We start from the raw sequence: 12939 nt of genomic DNA, 5'->3' as shown, positions 1-12939 counted from the left end.
CTCGGAAAGGACCTGATTACGACAAAAATTATGCTGGCATAACCCATTTACCCCTATTTACAGCCCTGGTGCTGTGCAGGCAAAATTGGGCAATACGTATAGATTATAGACCGGTTAGGAGGTCTATACAGGATATATAGACCGAGTAAAAGACCGAGGTCCCCCGAGGTCTTTTACGAGGTCTATATATCCTGTATAGACCAACTATGAGGTCTATAATCTATTTATCGTGTTCTCCACGCAATAGTTTCTCTTCATATACGACATATCCTTGTAATTCTTATTATTATACTATAGCCTATACCGCATTGTACGGCATTGCAGGATCAAGCTCATTGTTTAAACTAAGTTCAGCATCGGTAGCACAGTGGCTGGGTGGTAAGGAAGAGTGACTGAGATTCACATGGTTGTGGGTTCGAATCCCATCTTGTGTATTTCTGCTTTCTTCAAAAATTTCTTTTTCTAAGTTGGAGAGAAAATTTCTAAGTCCAAGAAGTTCTAAGGAGTCAAATATAAGTAGTCAAATATATTGTGTATTTGACTAAGCAGTCAAATACGCGATATATTTGACCGCTTAGGTATCAGGGAAATTAGTGGGGTCAAATACTAAGAAGGCGATAAAAGTCTTTATCAGCCATCACAGGATCTCCAGAGCGTACTTGATTACCATGATTACATGAATGGCAAGAGAATGTAATAGTGACGGTGACGTATTAGTAATACTACAAACTAGTATCTAGTGTCTACGCCACTCAGACTCTCACTCATACTAGTCATAGAATTAACACCCCCCCCCCCCCTTTTTGCCCCAGGCCCCAGTAATAGTAGTTTTGTTTGTTTCCGATTCAAATGATGGACAAAACAGTTTGGTCGAGGGCGGGCCGGCGCCGGGGCTATGCGGCCCACCACCTTTTCTGACTGGCTTTCCATTGTACCTGCGGAGCCACCCCCGAGTGATTCGGATTTGTCACAATACACACCACATGTCAGTGCTGACTTGCAAAACACAGCGTGATTTTCAGGTCACACAATTTTCATCCTCGTTATCGATGTTATTGTTTCTTTGCATTGAGTCCGTGTTGGCAGTGTGAGCTTGTGTGCGCGGGGGTGAATGGGGAAGTACACGAAGCACCCATAAAATTAGTCATGGCGAAGGCTGTTGGAGGCGGCTCGAGTGGTGCAGCGCCTTTCAAAATTTTGGCAAGTGACATTGAACGACCACTGACTTATGAAGAAGTCAATCGAGGCTGGGACAATTTGGAGGAAGAACGCTCCTATTGGGTGCCGGCTGCTGATATCGAGGGCACTATACCCGCTGACCTCCATGGAACGCTCTTCAGAAATGGTCCTGGCGTCAACGAAATATATGGCACCATCTTGAAACATCGTGAGTGCACAAGTAATTTGTTGACAATCAATTCCTCAATCATTATGTATTATGTTACTATAAATTTCATGAATCAATGCTGTTGCCCGGAGTGAAATACGACCCCATAAATAGATGATCTCTCTGTTCCAGTGTCTTCAATGGAGCTGCACAGCGGCTAACGCTAACGCTAGTCCCTATGTCAGATTCCCTCACTGAGTGGAGTCGAGCGTGGAGTCTGGCTGCGTGGGTATTGTGTCTGGCCGGGATGGCATCGCGCAACACTTTCTGGTTTCAGATTTTTGCAATCCTGAACCATAGCCAGCAGCAGACAGACACGGAGCACCAAATGAACGCCCCCCCCCCCCCCCCCAATAGTGTGCAATTGTGTGTAGGTTTGCATAGCAGGACCGGTGGAAGCAGTTTTTGATTGGTCCGGCCATACCATAGCGCGGTCCGATTGGTCAGGCAATGGCCGCACCAACATGTTGGTCACCAACGTGTGTTTACTGCTGAGGAGGTCATGTGTACACCCTCCATATCATACACAAACTGTATGTATGAAGGACTGGGCTATGGCTGGTCCAATCAAAAACTGCTTCAGCCCGTCCTGTTTGTGCGTACGTATTTACAGAAGTGGTTATCTTCAATGGCAATCATGCCTGCTCGTTTCCATTACTGTATTTGCCACAGCTATTGATGGCGATGGAATGGTGGTGGCGGTGACTTTTCTCAATGGACAAGTGCACCTGAAGATGGCATTCGTTGCTTCCAAGCACCGGCTGGAAGAGATCAAGCAGCGACGGTACGTCTACGATGGTCAGATGGGAACGCGAAACCGCAGTTCCCTGTATGGGTCGCTGGCGACACTTGGCACGTTTCTCACCACCGGTGGGTTGCCCAAGTACGCGTACCGAAATCCGTCCAACACAAACGTATTCTACTGGGGCGGCAAGGTAAGTGGTCGGGTTGTTAGAATTAAAAGCGATTCGACGAGGCCTTTCCTACCATTACTCTTCAAGTCGAATGCAGTGGTCATAAGAGCCGCAGTGAACACGTCCTTATAACTAAATTATCAGGCATCGTGGCGGTGACAGCAGTGACAAAAATAGCACCTGAAAGCGCTAGCCTATTGGTGCCAACTGTGCGAACGGCTGACTGAGTGTGGAGCTCGAAATGGCATGTAAATGTATTATGATCCGTGTTTGGAAGTGTCCATATGAAGATATTTTATACAGTGATCTATGTTTGGTGGTTTCCATTTTCGGATAAGACTGGACGTTTCAGTGAATAAATGTTTCAATTTAAAAATTTCCAATAAGTTCTGGCCTGCTGTTCTGCTGTGTCACGCAGCTGCTGTCCGTATACGAGACGGGCCTTCCTCACTCGCTGGACGCTCACACGCTGCAGACACTGGGACCCGACGACCTCGGCGGTGCGCTAACGATGGGTGTGTTTGCTGCTCACTTCCGACTAGACATTCGCAGGATGGTGAGCATGTCTTGTTTGCTACAGTTGCTGCTGCTGCTACTGTTTTTGCTGCTGCTACTGCTACTGTTCTTACTGCTGCTGCTGTTGCTCCTGCTACTGATTTTCCTACTACTGCTGCTGCTGCTGCTGCTGCAGCTTGACGTCTGTCTGTATTATCTATCTGTCCGTCTATGTACATGTGTGTGTGTGTGTGTATGTGTGTATGCATGTGTGTGTACATGTGTGTGTGTGTGTGTGTGTGTGTACATGTGTGTGCATGTGTGTGTGTGTGTACATGTGTGTGTGTACGTGTGTGTGCGTGTACGTGTGTGTGTGTGTGTGTGTGTGTATCTCAGCGTCTCGTCTGCATTGCCTTGCGGCCTGGCCTGCGGCGGGCTGCAACGCTGGACATCATGGAGTTTGACTGGAGCTGGAACGTGGTGCAACGCAAGCGCGTCAGCGTGGACGGGCTCAACTACGCTCACGATTTCCTGCTGCTACCGGACTACTATGTGTTTCACATGACACCGTTTGTGAAGATTTCCTACTCACAGGCACTGCTCATCATGGCCGGGCTGACGTCGCCGGGCGAAACCATGCGCTACTATCCGGACCTGCCCTCGCGCTTCGTCTTCATTCCGCGCCCGGAGGGCAAGTGCGAGGAGCGCGACATTGTGCAGGTTGACACGGAGCCGTTCCATGTGAGTTGTCGCTTCTTGATACTAGTACCGTGCACTGCACTTACTTCCTATACTGCTGGAACGGAATCACTTGCCTGTAACCATGGTGACCTGATGCATCCACTGAATTGCGTGAGCCTCTTTTCTTGGCTCAACTTGTTTGATGCTCAGAGTCAGGGTGTTCTTCAAGTGGTCACTTGACCTTCACTTGACCTTGACCAGCTCAACCAGTGGATGTGTATAGTCTGTTTCAAAAAGATTTACAATCAGGTTTGGGTCTTAAAAAGTATGAAGATAAGGGAAAATTGGACAACAAAGTACATAGAATGGCTTGTTAGGACACGGCAAATTGTTCTGTGAAGGTTTCGGAACAATTGGACCAACCGTTAAGGAGTTAGAATTTCGGCCAGGTTTCCGGCCTTTTCCCATGGTTTACAATTTGCCCAGGAAGCCAGTATCGATTTTTTATCAAAACCCACGATTTATCCTTTCCTTTTTGGCCTTGTGGTTATGAATGCTGTCTGCTGACCATGAAGTTGTGAGTTCAAATCCCAACCTATCCTCAAGTCAAACTTTTTTTCATTGTTTTGGTGATCAAGCTGGTACAAGACAAAGAAGATGGCTGCACCAAACGACTTGTTGTTGGAGGTCGCGCTTCCTGCCGAACTGACTGACACTTGACTGGCTCACGCCATGTGAACACACCCACAACACTGCAATGGTGTGAGTGAATATGAAAGTCATCGCGCTGTAGCTTTTTGAGATTTATTTTTAGTATTTCAAGATCGCCAATTTATTTGAATTTAGCAGTCAACGCCGTCTTCTATCAGCGTTCACAAGCGTCTGTTTTTCTCAAAATGTCGTCGAAGTCACACGGATAGCTTTGCCAAGTCATGGCCTTGGGAATGAGTCCGTGTCGATGTCGTTTTCGTCACACGGTGAGTAAATTGCATCGCAGCTCAAAGAAACTATTTTGGTCATGAAACGGATTGGGACACATGCCGCTCGTCAACACTTTCGTTTCGACATGTCCTCTCTGACTCCATTATCGATACGAGGAAGAACTCGTTTGTTGTAAACCAGACGTACGTCCATGACTGTGTCAACGTGAGTGAGTTGTCATTTTTCCTGCTTTCGCGCGGAATATTTCTTCGAGTTCACAGTGAGTTTTTCCAGGCAGCGCTCGAGTGCTCGTACGGTAAGACGCCAAACTCCGCGGGCGATCGCCAGGGTTGTAAATCTTTTTGAAACGGACTGTAGTGACCTCTCATGCTTTGTGGATTAAATGAAGTGGAATATGGAGCATGGAGAGGGGGTGGATGTGGGGGCCAGGTCAGCGCATCAGTCTTGGACCCAGTGTTGCCCTGAACAGGGGATGTGTGTATGTGTGTGTGTGTGTGTGTGTGTGTTTGCGTGTGTGTGTGTGTGTGTGTGTATGTGTGTGCGTGTGTGCACATGGGTGTGCGCGCGCGTACGTGTGTGTGTGTTTGTGCATGTATATGTGTAACATGAACTGTGAAAAACTGACCAGGCAACGAAACATGCTGTGTTATGCACTGTGTGCTCACACCCAGATATATCACTTCGGCACGTCTGAGCAGCATGACATTGACACGGTTGAGTTTACTGCCGTCTGTCTGGATACGAAGTTTAATATGGAGTTTGGTTGCAAGGTGAGAGGGAGAGGAGCCTAGTGAGAGAGAGAGAGAGAGAGAGAGAGAGAGAGAGAGAGAGAGAGAGAGAGAGAGAGAGAGAGAGAGAGAGAGAGAGAGAGAGCGAGAGAGAGTGAAGGAGGGGGGGGGGGCAGAACTTGATGGGTGATGTTACTATCTATCGTCCGGCAACAATGTTGACACCCTGTCCTATAAAATCACCAACAAATGCGAGCTCGCCAGAGACAGAGCCCATTATTTTGTGAATGGACTGTGTGTATAGCATATATCTGTCTGTCCGTCTGTCTGTCTGCAATGCTCATCTGTCCGTGGATCTATTTGTCAATCTTTCAAGCCAGCAACAATCTGGCAGTGTGCGTGTTCGCTAGGCTGGCTGCGTTACTGGCTGGTTGTAAATGTCAGTGTTTGTTATCACTGTGTGTGTGTGTGTGTGTGCGTGCGTGCGTGCGTGCGTGCGTGTGTGTGTGTGTGTGTGTGTGCGTGCATTTGGATGGTGTGTACTTTGTGTGACTGAACAGTACTGGCTGAGCAACGCGCACGTCTCCCCTGGCGTTGTCAAGCACTTCATGGTGGACCTGAAGAGTGGCGTGTGCAAGGCCAAGAAGGCCGACAGAGCCAGCGTGGAGTTCCCCACAACACATCCCTATCGACATGGCCACAATGGCTGCCGCTTCTCGTATCTAATGGCCAGTGATCGCGAAGGACACAACATGCCCTATCGGGATGTTGTCAAGGTAAATTCGCACTACTGTCTAATTTGAAAAAAGAGATGAGCACTATGGCTTTGCAAATCCAGTTTGGGCCGAAATCAGCCTGACAATGTGTGCTTCGGATCGGCAACTCTGTACATTGTGATTCTTAGAGGGTGAAGCGATGCTGGATGAACTGATCGAATGTTCTTTCGCCGAATGATTGAGACATGTAGAATATTCCTAATATTCTGGACCACACTACATTGTACAAATATGTCTATGGACATCAATTCATGCCAACTGCTATGTTCCAAAACTTCAAGCAAGATATTAGAAAGTACGATGATGTCATATTACAAGTCCCTGGGAGAAAACCCCATCTGATTGGAGAGAAGCCTACTCAAAACATAGCACTAAGAGTATAATTATACTCTTGATTGCACCTAGTAGGCACTTTGCAGGGTTGTGGAACCCACGAACTCGGAACCCAAGAACATGGACCCCAAGAGCGCCCAGCCTAGAATATTTGCTCTCTAACAAGGGCGTAGCCACCGGCCCGATTGGTCCGGTTTTCACCGGATCACTTTGTGGGACAATTTTTTTAATGTTTTAGAGAGCCGATGGGAGTTTGGCGATCGATCAAGCACAGTACTGTATGTATGCTGTGTGCGGCAGCACAGAGCTGGGTTGTCATTCTTTTTTCATTCTCTGTTCTTACCGATTTCTGTATTGCATTTCCGTTCATCGTGTTCATTTTGACTGTAAATGAGGCTTTCACATTTCTGAAAAAGGAGCCCTGAACTAGTGTAGTGCCATGTGGTACAGTGTATATGTATGGCCTGGCTCCCAGTCACTACAGGGACAGACCGACGATACAGCCTTTTACTGGGTTCTTTTTGCTTCATGTTGATCGAGTGTTGAGATGGCTGCGAAAAGCTGGATGGTGTCTGCTCCTGGGCTCCCCGATGTTCCCCATCAGCCAGCAAACTTTTCCTTTCCCACACATTTGTACCAAAAAGCACGGATTCACTGGCCAGAAAAAGCCACCTCATAGCTGTGTGGTGTAGACCAGGCTGAATAGTGGCGGTCAATTCTTCAGCCTTGCAAGCTGTTGAATGGTGCAATCCCAGCACAAGTTGCTCTGACTTCTGCCGTAGCATCGCTATCATCGCCGCCGGCGATGGGCGTCCAAAAGGTGTGTTTGTGTCCCTTCCCGTTTCCTTTTCTGCCTTTAGTTTGACATTCGACAGCAGTTGCGCCAGGTGTGGCGTTCTCACGGCTGCATTGGAGAACCAGTGTTTGTGCCTCGTCGCGGCTACGAGGGTTGCGAGTCGGGCGACGAAGATGACGGCTACGTGCTGGTCCAGCTGTACGCGCCACTCCAGCACCGCACCGAGTTCATTGTGCTGGACGCAAAGCATCTAGACCGCGGCCCGCTGGCGCGCGTCAAGCTCCTCCACCACATCCCGTACGGTTTCCACGGCACCTTTGCGCCGCACGTGTTTCTTCCGCAGGCCCGTTCGTCACTCTAGGTCGAGGGCAGGGCACCAGCGATTGAGACACTCCAGTCTGATGCTTGTATTGTCTGATCAGCTAAATGTCTGTCTTTCAACTAATTTTTAGGGGAGGCTTTTCCTGAACCAGTTCTTGCAAGTAATTATGCAAAACATGTAACTGTTTATTATGGTATGGCTAATATTTGCTATACATGTATATGTATATGTAAATGAACATGTATATGTATATGTATATGTAAATGAACATGTATATGTATATGTAAATGAACATGTTTTGTATATGATATGGCTATGCGATGTAGGATTAGTATCTTCTGCTTTGAAGAGAGTTCTCACCACTGCAGGGAAAGACCGGTGACACTGCAGGCATTGGTAAGATGCAGTGTGCTTGTGACGCATTGGAATACAATACGATCATTTGCCTGCATGTTAGCAATAGTATGCTCTCCATTTTCTACTCTATTATTAGCCAGCAGCGCGATCGATGCTCAGCTAATATAAATAACTATATTATGAAGACCTTCTTTTCAAGTGTAACTCCCTCAAACGTATGAATCTGAAGACCTGTTTTTAAAAAAAAAAATTGTTTCAATAGGTTTCAGGCCTTCTACTAATTAGTGTCTTGTGCACACTGGAAAATCCCGACACTGGTGGAGTGTGATTCTATCCGTGTCATAAACATAGTTCATTTAGAGTTCCTGTAGATGAAAGAGATGAAGAATGCAATAGTACACGAGAGTAGCTCCTTCAACACGCGTGCTCGTACTTCGAATTTTTGGCTGCATTTCACATTGGTTTATTTTTATTTTTACTCAGTTGCAGCCATGCCGGTATTATAGCTTTGTTGGACGGATAACTTTTATTTCTACAACAATATGTATCCGACTGCACAGCTCTAAATGTCACTGCCTCTCTTCACTGTTTTTCTGTATGGTTCTAGTCAGTGTAGCAGCAAAGGTGCAAAGTAAGTGCTGTGAAGAACAGGGGTGAGAAGAGTAGCAACCACAGACAACCACCTCACGACGTCCACTAAGCAGAACTGAGACTCACAGGCACGATTCACCATGCTTCCATTATTATTATCTAACATATTTTTCAATGAAGAAACAAAATACTGTAGATACGTGAACAAACGTTTCGGAGACAGCAGTTTTAATATGGCTACTAGGACAACTGTAAGCATTACCTAAATGTCGACATCTATGTGTAAAAATAATGTTATACAATGATCGCAAGAAATGACAAATTAAATGCAATGTTCCGACACAGAAAGCGCTTACGTAGCACAGTGTTCAGAATGATTATCTGATCGGGCGTGTAGAAAATGCTTACAGTGCAACTAGTTGTCCTTGTAGCTATACAAAATCGATACATTCTGGATTGCGGTAAAGATGTTCATGTTCGTGTCGAGAGCATTGTATGGCAAATTAATTAACAAATCACAAAACACAGCTTACAGCATGGGCTGCACAACAACGTGGCTACTAAAGGTATTTAATATTATTTATTATATAATTATAGAACTAAATATTGCGACAGAGCTTTCGGCCATATTTTCAATTCATTGCATTCCCAACTCATCACAACCACGCGCTCTTCAGCCGAACCATACAGACACCAGCAAGGACACTTCCGTTGAGAGATGATATTGCTCCACGCCTCTAGACAGCTGTTTCGCTCCCTGTCGGAGCTCATCAGTAGAGGATGATAATGATGATAATGGAGGAATGATCATTCTTATACACCAGAAATGGCGCAAGTGCGCGCTTTCCACATATATCAAGCTGCTAAAATGGTAAAGTGTGAGAACAGCGATAAATAATCATAGGACGCGCTCATTGGTGGAGAAACACACCACACAGGCGACGAAAATCTTACGCGGAATACTGATGCCAATGGAAAGTACATGTATGTTGTTTATTATTATGATGTTGCAATGTCCATGTATGCAGGCGAGGTGAGACTCACCGCCGAGATCCCCGAACGCGACAGGCTCGGTTGCCGTTCAGGATTCACACCGACCTGTCCGCCCGTCAACAGGATCGACAGCGGGAGGCCCCACTGATGCCGATGTCGATGCACACCAGGAAACTTGTAGTCGTGAGTGTGATACTAACAGGTCTAGTACTAGTAGCAACCACTGACAAAACGAGAGGCCAGCTGGGGCATTCACTCCAGTCAGGGATGCTTGGTCGACGCTTCGTATCAGCAGCTCAGCTCAGTTTGATCAAACAAAGATGTTGCAGATGTGTCTTGCTTTTCTCCTTCCTTCTTCACCGACTCGTCTTGTCATCTCTCCTTCTTTCTTCACCGACTCTTCGTGCCCACTCTGCTCTGCCACTAACGGCGCATTAAAACTTCAGAACTAAATATTGCGACAGAGCTTTCCGCCATATTTTCAATTCATTGCATTCCCAACTCATCACAACCACGCGCTCTTCAGCCGAACCATACAGACACCAGCAAGGACACTTCCGTTGAGAGATGATATTGCTGAATTGAAAATATGGCCGAAAGCTCTGTCGCAATATTTAGTTCTGAAGTTTTAATGCGCCGTTAGTGGCAGAGCAGAGTGGACACGAAGAGTCGGTGAAGAAAGAAGGAGAGATGACAAGACGAGTCGGTGAAGAAGGAAGGAGAAAAGCAAGACACATCTGCAACATCTTTGTTTGATCAAACTGAGCTGAGCTGCTGATACGAAGCGTCGACCAAGCATCCCTGACTGGAGTGAATGCCCCAGCTGGCCTCTCGTTTTGTCAGTGGTTGCTACTAGTACTAGACCTGTTAGTATCACACTCACGACTACAAGTTTCCTGGTGTGCATCGACATCGGCATCAGTGGGGCCTCCCGCTGTCGATCCTGTTGACGGGCGGACAGGTCGGTGTGAATCCTGAATAGTCCATCGGCCAAGTCTCAAAATCGAAAGTGGTGATGCACTGAGCTTCCAACTAAACGCGACCATACCCAGCACGTAGAGAATATATCAGAGAACACTATTCCGTTTGTTGGACGTGCCGAATTCAGTCCAGGGCGTCGATACGAAGCGTTCTTCGTCGCCGAGTTTTTTACTGTGCGCTCCATTTGAGAGTGCGCAGAGTTCTGATCGAGAGTTTTTTGAGCAGATTTTCAAATTTTTGAGGCTGTCAGCTGACAGCTATCAACCCTAAATGGCACTTAGTATGTGACAGGCAATAGGTTTTGGTGCCTCCGTATGCCTTCTAATAAGTTCTATCTTCCTTCGTTTCAATTCGCTGCTTCGCCCACCACCTCAGGAGGTGACAGCGTACCTGCACTAGTCAGCTCTCGCTAACCCTGTCTCTCTTTCTCCGTCTTAGCGCTCATCATTCGTGTCCTTCTGCTGGGGCGAGCTTGATACTGTTGTGTCGTAGTTTTTAGGCAATAGTGGCTGTTGTTCGCGTGACGATCAGGATTTATGGAGAAAGACGACGACTCGCCAAGTTCCCATGCAGCCACAGACGGCGTAGCAATTCTTACCGCCAACCCTTCGAGCAACGGAACCGGCCTGAGTTGGAAATCGTGCCTGTGTAATTGTGCCACGATACGGATGAAACACACAGGCTCACATGTGACGAGATGAAGATAATCTCAACAGGCTGACAGAAATCCAACAGGCTCACGGGAACGCTGCAGTTATGGTCGGAGACGCGGAGTTATTTAGTCACTGGTAAATGTTGCATCGAGTGCTGTGTGCTCTAACACAATTTCAAAAATCATGAAAAAGCGAAAATAATGCAATGGTGGGGCTGAGTGGTGTTCTTTGGAGGAGACGTCGCTGTCTCAGTATTCAACGCCGGACCCTGTATTTCAAGTCTGTGGTCATGCTCGATCATAAGTTCCTGTATGGCTCCAGTGCCTTCTCAGCATTGTTGGCGGGTAAGCACCTGGATCGTGTCCAAGTACTGCGGCTCTGGTGGCTTGAGGGATGTACGGGTGCTCGCCGTGCACCCCTGCCGGCAATCTGCTAGTGAAGCTTGGTACCTACTGTGTCTGGGAGATTTTCATCCAGAAGCTGATCTTCCTAGGCTGGAGCTGCTGCTACTCCTGTGCTAGCCCTCAACCACTGGCGCTCCTACTCGGCTCCAGTGTGGGCCATTAACCACCCTGCCCGATTTCGCACTGTTGCTATTCCACACCGTCAGCATTTAACTCTGAGGTCAGACCTTGATCCCTCCCACCATATGCTATCTGTCTGTCTGCCTCTCTTTCACACACAGATGTGCGTGCATACACACACACACACACATGCACACACAGTGACACACACATACCCATAGCCAACTTCTCTGTGTTTGGTGATCATCATCTGTTTTCTGATGTGCAAGCTCACCTCTGATGCCGATTACTTCCTTGCTTAGACCCGGTCTGCTATTAGACCAGTCTGCTCTCCCTTCACTCGCTTGTAAATCCTACTTGGAGCAATAAGGTTGTGTCACTGCTCCTACTGATGTCATTGTTGTGAAAGCAATATGATCGCCATTGGTGGTAATTTTCCACCGTGCATGAATCATTAACAATCATCATCTATGTGTCACGGCCTAACCATCCTCGTAACTCCCCTCATCGTGACTAGTGCTGTACCGTTGAAACCTACTTTGCTTCAGTGTATATTCGCTCCAAAGCTCTTGTTTTGTTGCATAGTGATCTGACGCAGTGTGCTATAGCCTATCGGGTAATATGGATAAGATTAGTACAGTCGGCATCGCCTATCGAGTGACCAGGTACATGTATAAGGATACTACATGTATACCGGCTTAACGATATCGGAACACAAATAGCACTATGTGTGCAATATTCCTTTCTAAGCTCACGCTGTGCGGTGCAGATAGGTCATGTGTCGTTGCCAACTTGCCGCATGTGCATGTGCAGCAGGAAGACACCACATGTCGACTACTACTTATACTGTACAGCATTGTGTGCTTACATGCATCTACGGCCTTGTGGATGCAATTGAGTCTCACACACATGTACATGAAATATTGCGTGTAGTGCGGCATCAGTTAACATACAGTGGCTAAATATTTTTCTCGCAATAATGACCGTATTCACCACAAGTGTGTTTATGTCCAGAGCCAACTCAAGTCCTGTATTATTTATGACCATGACAACAAGACTTCCGGGCTGAAATTCTTCTATGACAGGCATGAACACTTGCCTTACAATTGTTCGTGATTGTACGAAGTACATATTCGCTGTTGCATCAATTTTGCACCATTTACATTGTAGTGCCACTAGTGGTATCACCTGCATGCGTATTGAGTCAAACAAGGTTACCTCTGTATAATTATGCTTATCGTGGCTATCAAGAGCTTCGATGCAAATTCCCAGCTGACGAATGGTGTCCAGCTTGTGTTCAGCTCAGCTGGCACTCACAACTCATAATAATTCCGTTCTAGACGCCAGATGAGATGTTTCAGCTACAATGTAGACACAACGTCCGTGTTCAAGAAAGCCGTCACTTCATCTTCTGTCCATCCTCAATAGCACGTTCAAGCAAATACATCTGAAACACAGTAGCGACA

General features: G+C 46.9%; 1 protein-coding gene across 1 annotated transcript; it reads left to right on the top strand.

Annotated features, from left to right (window-relative positions):
• Window positions 1-1017: 1017 nt before the first annotated feature.
• On the top strand, window positions 1018-8316 carry LOC135817202 (apocarotenoid-15,15'-oxygenase-like). Its single transcript, XM_065330331.1, has 7 exons — window positions 1018-1387; window positions 2060-2322; window positions 2720-2857; window positions 3193-3537; window positions 5091-5189; window positions 5708-5923; window positions 7117-8316. Exons 1-7 carry the CDS (start codon window positions 1147-1149, stop codon window positions 7411-7413), a joined length of 1599 nt encoding a protein of 532 aa, XP_065186403.1. The 5' UTR covers window positions 1018-1146; the 3' UTR covers window positions 7414-8316.
• The last annotated feature ends 4623 nt before the right edge of the window (window positions 8317-12939 follow it).

This window comes from Sycon ciliatum, chromosome 5 (genome assembly GCF_964019385.1).
Source record: "Sycon ciliatum chromosome 5, ocSycCili1.1, whole genome shotgun sequence".
NCBI classification, from domain to species: domain Eukaryota; kingdom Metazoa; phylum Porifera; class Calcarea; order Leucosolenida; family Sycettidae; genus Sycon; species Sycon ciliatum.
This window is presented reverse-complemented; position numbering and strand designations above follow the sequence as displayed.